This window comes from Triplophysa dalaica, chromosome 12, assembly GCF_015846415.1.
Source record: "Triplophysa dalaica isolate WHDGS20190420 chromosome 12, ASM1584641v1, whole genome shotgun sequence".
Taxonomy (NCBI): domain Eukaryota; kingdom Metazoa; phylum Chordata; class Actinopteri; order Cypriniformes; family Nemacheilidae; genus Triplophysa; species Triplophysa dalaica.
The window spans coordinates 22,507,139-22,515,847 of NC_079553.1; the positions used below are offsets into that span (position 1 = coordinate 22,507,139).

General features: G+C 36.9%; 1 protein-coding gene across 4 annotated transcripts; it reads left to right on the top strand.

Annotated features, from left to right (window-relative positions):
* On the top strand, positions 1 to 7,926 carry trip13 (thyroid hormone receptor interactor 13). Of its 4 annotated transcripts, none has more exons than XM_056762781.1 (14): positions 1 to 72; positions 2,025 to 2,172; positions 2,529 to 2,682; positions 2,825 to 2,951; positions 3,103 to 3,158; positions 3,539 to 3,629; positions 3,735 to 3,807; positions 3,886 to 3,949; positions 4,030 to 4,116; positions 4,321 to 4,427; positions 4,630 to 4,783; positions 4,889 to 5,001; positions 5,721 to 5,790; positions 5,967 to 7,926. In XM_056762781.1, the coding sequence occupies exons 2-14, from the start codon at positions 2,084 to 2,086 to the stop codon at positions 6,060 to 6,062; spliced, it is 1,281 nt and encodes a 426-aa protein (XP_056618759.1). In that variant the 5' UTR covers positions 1 to 72; positions 2,025 to 2,083; the 3' UTR covers positions 6,063 to 7,926. The 4 variants fall into 4 exon arrangements, with proteins under 4 accessions (XP_056618759.1, XP_056618756.1, XP_056618758.1 ...); XM_056762778.1 differs by having other exon boundaries at positions 3 to 72; positions 2,822 to 2,951; XM_056762780.1 differs by having other exon boundaries at positions 8 to 72; positions 2,082 to 2,172; positions 2,822 to 2,951.
* Positions 7,927 to 8,709: the final 783 nt, after the last annotated feature.

An 8,709-nucleotide genomic window follows, 5' to 3' on the forward strand; every position in this document is an offset into this window, starting at 1 on the left:
GACGCCACTTCCTCCGCCGTGACGTCATCGCTGGCGCGGTACGTTCGAGTTTGTCCGTCGCAGTTTTAAGAGGTGAGAAAATGTCTTCGTTTGGCTCATATATATGTGTACTTTACTTCATGACACAGTTGTGTAGAGTTATATTACAAATCTTATGGGATGTTATGATGATGAATGTTAAAAACGTGACTCGATGTGTTGTTTACCTCATGTACGTTACAGTAGTTCGGCACGTCCGTCGCGTGTGTATGTGGTGTCTTAAAATGATGAGCACTAGCTAGACAACTTAATAGTTTATGACAGTCAAATTAACAGTTTGTAAGTAAGGAGGCGGTATCATGAACGGTATCTGACGGTAACAACACAACACACGTCACATTTGTTTTCATTAGTTTACATTAAAATAATGTATATGTGGTTCATACGTAAGCAAATAATACAAAACCCTTTAACATTTACTAACAGTTATTTAAGTCAACGCTGACTATAGTTTCATGTTGTGAAAATGCCATTAATGTGAAAGTTGACCCAAAAAATGAAAATGATGTCATCATTTGCGCACCCTCATGTCATTTCGTACCTGATAAACACAGAGAAAGATATTTGGAAGAATGTGAGCTATTTTCATTTCCGTGACATCATTGACTGCCATAGTAGGAAAAGATAAATGGTAGTCAAAGATGCCCAAAGAACTGTTTGTGTTCAAAATATAGTATGATAGTGTATGATGTCACAGAACTGAAAATGGCTAACATTCTTAAAAGTACATTTCTTTGTGTTTAAAAGAACAAATAAGTTACATCGTTTAGAGTCAATAATGACAGAATTTTCATTTTAAAGTGAACTATTCCTTTAAGGTATGAGATAGGGAATCTTTTTAAAAACAGTTATTTATCATTTAGGCTGAATCAAATCCATACAGTATTTTAAATCTAGACAATATTCATGAAAAATAAGTGTGAACCGATATGTGGAGATCATTTTTCTCTGTATCATAGACACACCTTCAGATTATATAATACAAATATAATTTCTCTTAACTTTCTGTTTTTGCTGCTGTTTTTTTTTTTTTTAATGTGTTGAGTCTTAAACTCCAGCGTAGCAAACTTTACTGTTTCTCAAACAATATGTAATATTTCATTAACATTTATACATTCAGCCTTTATCCAAATAAGAGCTCATTCGGTGGTTGACAAACATACTGATTCAGAATGTTTGCTGTCACATTATAGGACACATGTACAGTATATTTGTCCAATACCCAATTAACATTTAGCCACAGCTGGAGTTACAGTTAGTTGCCTCAGGTGGGCTGTCACAATTATGAAATAATCATCTCATTGCAATTATTTGACATCATCACAATTACTTAACCGCAATGAGTTTAAATCCTCAGCGTTTGACATCCACAGCCCTAAATCTGCACTCAACCTTACGTCCGAAATACATTTTTCATCATTTGAGTTGTATCAGATTTGTACTTTTTGTGTTTGAGTTTTATGAAAGTGATTCCAGATGTGCTGCATCCACACATCACCCTCGTATCAGTTTTTCTTTTCTGTTAAAGGGGTCATATAGCGCGAACACATGTTTTCTTTGTCTTCGGTGTGTTATAAGTTGCACATGCTCGTATTAGACATGTAAACTTGCAGAAACTAAATTGTGGGAAGAAAAGAGTCATTCTGTCTAAAAACGAATGCTCATCCAGACCTGTCTGAAACACCTCCTGTAATCACACCCCCACAAATCTACATCAGTTGGTGGTCTGATGCGACTCAGACCGCCCAAATGTATACGCAAGTAAGTACAATTGTAGACGAACCTGATGCTTTAAAGAGACAAGTAGTAGCAATTATTTAATAGACAATGAATCGTCGGCCAAATTTCATAACCGTCACCGCCATAGCCTCAGGACATGTTCGACGTTTTGAACAGAAACGTTCCCACATTTGTACGGTAGTATTTTGTTTTATTAAATGACTCGCCTGTATGGATGCGATTTAAACTTGATCATTGTCACACAGGCTGTGTCGACTGCTTTGTGTTTCTCTGAATTGAGCTGATACTTCAGTCCACTTTAGTGATGGACATGTCTGCTGCTGATCAACACATGACTGATGTCGGACTCATCCGACCAGACGTGCACATAGAGGTTCATGTGAAATCTGAGAGGTACGTCGTCAATTAAGTCAGTCTCAAGTATTCAGTGTTGGCCTGCTCACCGGGAGACTGCATTCATTCATTTATTTATTTAATTAGAAATTAGATATTATTTATTAGAATGATCTTACTCGTTGTATAATACCATGCACTGTGCTGTGTTTTAACTTCTCTGTTTTTCCTGTTTGCCCCTGTAAAGCTGCTTTGAAACAATACACTTTGTGAAAAGCGCTATATAAATAAACTTAAATTGAATTGAATATTCTGTATAGTCATAAGAAACTATTTTCTCAAGTACAATCCTGATCCATACAATCAAGTCCCACCCTACACACTATGTGTTATCAAACTTGTTTTTGTGATTGCAGTACGGTGAAGAGATCTGATGTACGAGCTCATGTGCTCTCACTGCTGGATCGACACAGCTCTGTTTTAGGCTCCTACAAGTGGACGGAGTTTGACAATGAATTTCTAACAAGAAATGTGCAGTCAGTCACGGTCACAGATATAACTGGTTTCAAAGTATGTGTTTTATATTTACACATTCAACATTTTAAAACAATTAAATCGTCTATACGTATGATTGTCTTTACAAAACTAAAGCTTTAATCTAGACACTGAAGAGAATTGTGATATTCTATTTACATTTATTTTTTCACAGCAGTTTGTAGATCTGAAGCTCCACAACCTCTGTATCTATATATTCTCTCTCAATGACGAAGTTCCAAACACACTCACACTGGAGGAGGAGGAGGAGCTCTCTGCTGCCAATCATTGGCTCCTCCCATCAGGTTAGAATGACACACCCCCTTTCAATTCATACTCATTCTACCGAGTTGTTTGGATGAACTAATGCAAAGATATTTCATTCATTCACTAAACCAGTATAAACAGATATCTATTTTCAGCAATGAGATAATGTGAGATCTTCATGTGTTACAGCTGAGTTTCATGGTATTTGGGAGTGTTTAATTTATGAAGACAACATCAAAACACAGGTGAGACATATTCATTTGCATCTCATTCTGATTTTTATAGCGGAATTATTCTTGTTGAAACAGAATATCATTCAACAATTTCTTTTTTAATTTTAACCATGTAGAAACATTTTCAGATAATCCAGCAAAATAATTATTTTACAGATAAAATCAACTTTTGTCTTGTTTCTATTTTCATTTTGGATGGATATAAATCAATAGTTCACATTATTTAGAACACATTTTTTTGGTTAATTTCAACCTTAAAATTCAAAAAAAAAAAAAACCAGGAAAACAACTAAAGATTGTTTATTATTGTCTAAACTCAGCAACAAGTTGTTCCTCATCTATTTGTTGGCAAGCGTGAACTCATGCTATCTCTCCTTCACTGTTGTCTTTAGCTCTTGGATTATGTGACCACCACAATTTTCTTCTCTGACAAAAATGTCGACAGCAATCTGATTGCCTGGAATCGAGTCGTCTTACTTCACGGTAAGAGCCTTAATCCGAACCATGAACATTTTTTTAGAAGTTCAACAGTTTTATGTTTCCCCGTGGCATGTTTACACAGCTGATGTATGTGTGATAAACCCTCAGGGCCGCCTGGCACGGGAAAGACGTCTCTGTGTAAAGGACTCGCTCAGAAACTCTCCATTAGATTGTCTGGAAGGTGTGGCATCTTTCTGAAGAAATGACGGCGCTCCTTTTATTTCCTCACCTGTCGTTCATTCCTTTCCTCTCTTCGCAGGTACGCATATAGCCAGTTTGTGGAAATCAACAGTCACAGTCTCTTCTCCAAGTGGTTCTCGGAGGTACAGACGGATTCATGACGTCTTAAATCATTCTCTTAAACTGCATATATGAAACTTTACGTGATGTGACTGTTTTACAGAGTGGAAAACTTGTTACAAAGATGTTTCAGAAGATTCAGGAGCTTATTGATGATAAAGATGCCCTGGTGTTCGTACTTATAGATGAGGTTCTCTGCTTTTTTAACATAATAATAATAATGATTCGTTACATTTATATAACGCTTTTCTGGGTACTCGGTTTACATGAAAAGGCGGAAGATTTTGTTTATTATTAAGATGTGTATTATCTTAAAACCACTTCCCAAAAGCCTGAAAAATGACAATTATGGCTGTAAATGTACACTTTATACTTGATAATGTTTGTTTTCCAGGTGGAGAGTCTCACAGCTGCACGAAACGCTGCACAGGCTGGAACAGAGCCTTCTGATGCCATACGGGTTGTGAATTCTGTCCTGACCCAGCTGGACCAGATCAAACGGTCAGTTTCACCTCAGTCAGATCAGGACTCTTTACCGTCACCACTGATGCACAATCTTACCGTGTACAATTCATTGCTGCACACCCTACCAAATAAATAATAGTTAAATTCATTTGAAATGATCTGACATCACAAACCAAACCTCTCAACTCCAACCACGAAACCTTTGACATTAGAATTTTGTCTTGCTTTTCTGATCCAGGTACCCGAATGTGGTGATTCTCACTACATCAAATGTGACCGAGAAGATTGATTTGGCTTTTGTAGACAGAGCTGATATAAAGCAGTACATCGGCCCTCCCAGCGCCAACGCAATATTTCACATTTACCTGTCCTGTCTAGAGGAACTCATGAAGGTGTGTGTGTGTGAATATGATGTGTTTTTCTGCCTTTGATCATAATTTGTTTGTTTGTTGACGGACATTATGAGTTCTATCGGAGGTTTATATATTTTTTGGCAGTGTCAGATCATCTACCCCAGACAGCAGCTGTTGAGACTGGAGGAACTGATCACCATGAACTTCATGGAAAGTGACTTGACTCATCTGAGTTTAATGTTGAGGAAAATCTCGCAGTGAGTGACCTGACTTACACTCCAGCTCCACCTGGACATTTAATTAACACACCTCCCATTATCTCACGAATCATTAGGATTAAATTCATTAAATACACAAAACCTGTCTGCAACACGTCTGCGTCGTCACACAAATATCAAAACATATTTTTGTGTTGACTTTCCCGTTGAACTGTTATTACTGTTATATCAAAATAATATAGATCGATTTGATAAAGAAGTGATTTTATGGAAATGTATTTGTAGAACTATTATTGAATTGCTGACTACATTAGTAGAACGAATTATAATTATATAGAGGGTATGCATTGACGTCACTTTCCCACATGAGCACGCCGGGAAACGTTCCCTGCAAAATGGCTGCTTTCAATAGGAGAAAGAAGGAAATCGTGACTAAAACACCCAAGTCTTAGCTGAAATTAAAAGCATTTGGACTTGACGGTGAAGGAACCAGGTGTCCTTGGACACTGAAATGTTGCGTGGAATTGCGTTTCCTGATATTGTAAGCAGCCATTTTGCTGAGTTTTTTGCCACTCGAGGCAGCATGTTGCTGTTATCATGTGGGAAAGTGACGTCACATGCTACTACTCCATACAAAAATGTGCAGGTTCATCCTGAGGTGTTATTTGCGATATACACAAATGCTCTCCTGGCGTGTTTGTTGACTATGTGGAGTTCACAGAGATCTTAACAGATGTTCTTATTCTTCCTCTGAACAGGAAGAGTGTTGGATTCAGCGGACGGACTTTGAGAAAAATCCCATTTCTGGCTCATGCGCTCTATGGAAAGGTATTCAAAACTGAGTGCCCAGTGATTTATTGCTTTTCTTGTCATTTTGTAAAAGCAAACTAAAGTCTTACGTTCAATAAATAGTCAGCAATTGGATGTCATTCATTACATGGATGCATTCTTTATTTTGTTTATAATCCTTTTAAATAACAAAATCGTGTGTGTGCTGTCTTTAGACCCCCACACTGACAGTGGAGAGTTTTCTGAAGGCGATGGATCGTGCTGTGGACAATCAGAAACAGGAGCAAGCAAACCTGGTCAACTGTGTTTGAACACAACATTACAGCAACAAACATGTGTTTTCTCATCCGCACATCACCGTGATCCTCGAACACACCAGACGTTTTCACCCGTTGAGTCTGTTGACTTGTTTTATTTGAAGTTAGGACGGCACCGTGAGCATTTTGAATCTGTTCTGTTTTAGGAGAGGTTTTGAGCTCATTTTCATAAGGTGTGCGAAATTCTGCTTGTTGTGACGGAGGTGATCCGTTTGCTTATATGCAGATCTTTTTTATGTTCGGATTTTATACATGTACATATTTAAACATTTGATTAAAATGAGTGAAATGTCACATACCTTTGTTCTTTTTGAACTGAATTAGTTCAGCCAAAAAGGAAAATTATTTTATTTGACAATTGAAAATCAAACAGCATTGAACCCCACTGACTTCCATTGAATGAACACTAAAGAAAGAATCACCATAGAGAGTGAATTAATGATGACAGAATTTTGAGTGAACTATCACATGCGAGTGTTCTAGTGTGAATCACACTTCACTACCAGCAGGTGGCGTACTGTTCTTAAGAGTCGTTTTTAGAAATGACTGAGAAGTTAAGAAAAAAGCTCCAGCACAATAGGTCTGCTTTGACCACCCTTATCAAATAAGATATTCATATCCAAATATATTTTTGCTATCTTAGCAGATATTTTTATAGGAAAGTTGTGCAAACAATAAGGGCTTGAATATATTGTCTGCTTTGACACATTAGGTTTGGTTTGGATTAAGGGTATTTAAGTTCTAAAGAAACCTCAAACATTAAACGGCACACGTGTGTTCATTCACACTTGACATTCACACATCGTGATTGAACATCAGTGTTTATGAACCGGTCTTGACACGAAGGTTTTATTCATCGCAGAGGTGAAAGGCTGATGTTGCAGGACTTTGTGATTTTGGGAACCGTATCAAAGAACCGTGTGATGTGTCATCATCTGTTGATACCTAAGCAAAAGCTGAAAACCTGTAGAGTTGTGCAGGCATCTGTAGGGCATTCCTCTGATATGATGTGACACTCCAGAGCAGATCAACACAGGTGTCATTGTGACGTCTGCAGGCGTCTCTTCTTTCCAAAAACACGGCTGTTAAAATCCAATCAATGCAGGACGACCAAATCCTCAAAAGCCTTATTGTTGTAGAGTTCATACCAGTTCTGTGGTTAAAAACTGCCAGTAGGCTTCTAAACAAAGTAAACATAATGATGAATTTCTTAATCTTTTTTTTCAGTTTCTGGCCTGAAGCGAAGGAATATCAATGTAGGTGCCAATACTAATAGATCAGATGAAGAGTTCAGTGAGCTGCGGGTGAGACGTTTGACGTCTGAGGTTAAACGGATCACAAAGAGAGACTTGAGCTTTTGTTTGAAATAATTAAGAAAGAGTGGTTTACACCTCTTACTGGCCAAACAGAATTTGCAATCTTTCTTGAGTATTGCACCAGATCTTTCATCTCTTGCCCTCTGCTTTTTTGTTTCTTTAACAACAGTGAATGTAAAACTGTTCCTCTGGTCAGGATATACACACATGTTGTACTTATTTCCTTCTCAATTTTTACAGTTTATGAAGGACATATGCCTTCAACATAATGCAAATTCTATGTAGGGTGACTACACTAAAGATAAAATATGTTTCAGTTTTTGCATCACATTAACATACTTTAGTTCACCAAATGTTTTCTTGTGTTTGTGAAATGTTGTTCATTCTGGGATCCAGCAGTGATAAAGGGTAACGCAAAGAGTGTGTTTGTGGTACATTTTGACATAATTTACTCATCCTGATGATCCAAACCTTTGTGACTTTTATTTTATGGAACACAAAAGATAAATATTTCTAATGAAATGTTATTTTATATGATTGAAGTGAATCTGATGTTGTCTCATTTGTCATTCGTAGTCTGTAGTTCTTCATTTTTGTGGTTTTGTGCTCCACAGCTTTTTCAAATGAACTCTTTGTGTTCAACAGATGAAAGAGATCACATGAGGGTGAGAAAATGACCATTTTTAACTTGCACAGTTATTAAGAAATGATTTGCAGAAACAGAACAGCTGGCCTGATTGTGTCTAAACTTTGCTCTTAAAATGTGAAGTCTTGGATGCCAGAGTTCCCTTGCAAAAACAAATAACTCAAAAATAAATAAATAAAACATGTTAATATTTATTATCTAATTATTATCAATCAAACTGCAGTTGGGTTGTTTTGATTAAGGAATACTCAATAATAATACAGGTACTTATACAATAAAAGCATGATAACATCCTGACAAACATGTTTTTGTAATGGAATTCTGTTCTGTTTTTGCAAATAAACTCTTCAAATGTAAAACTGTGCAGTTAAAAAATGTGAAAAAAAATGACAGTGTTTTTTCTACACCATCACTGTAACATTTTGAATGTGTTACATTGATTATTTAAATATGTGTGAAGATTTCTCAAATTAGCATGTTTTTACTTTGGCATTCCTACACTTTTACACTTTTACAGTGTGGTTCAGGATTGAAGCATCTGCTAAATGTTTAGTGACTGGCGCCAGGATCGAGGATGGATGAGTCCAGTAGCAGCAGTCACTTCAGATTTCATCAGCTGTGTTCTTCCTGAGACACAGTAAACCACATTATAACTTTGGCACGTTTACGAAGCCGCATT

Excerpts from the sequence above, each read along its gene's own strand:
- trip13 (XM_056762778.1), top strand. The coding sequence starts at position 2,084 with ATGGACATGTCTGCTGCTGATCAACACATGACTGATGTCGGACTCATC. Across the intron at positions 3,630-3,734 it reads TCGAGTCGTCTTACTTCACG|GGCCGCCTGGCACGGGAAAG; the intron begins GTAAGAGCCTTA and ends ATAAACCCTCAG. Across the intron at positions 3,808-3,885 it reads TCCATTAGATTGTCTGGAAG|GTACGCATATAGCCAGTTTG; the intron begins GTGTGGCATCTT and ends CTCTCTTCGCAG.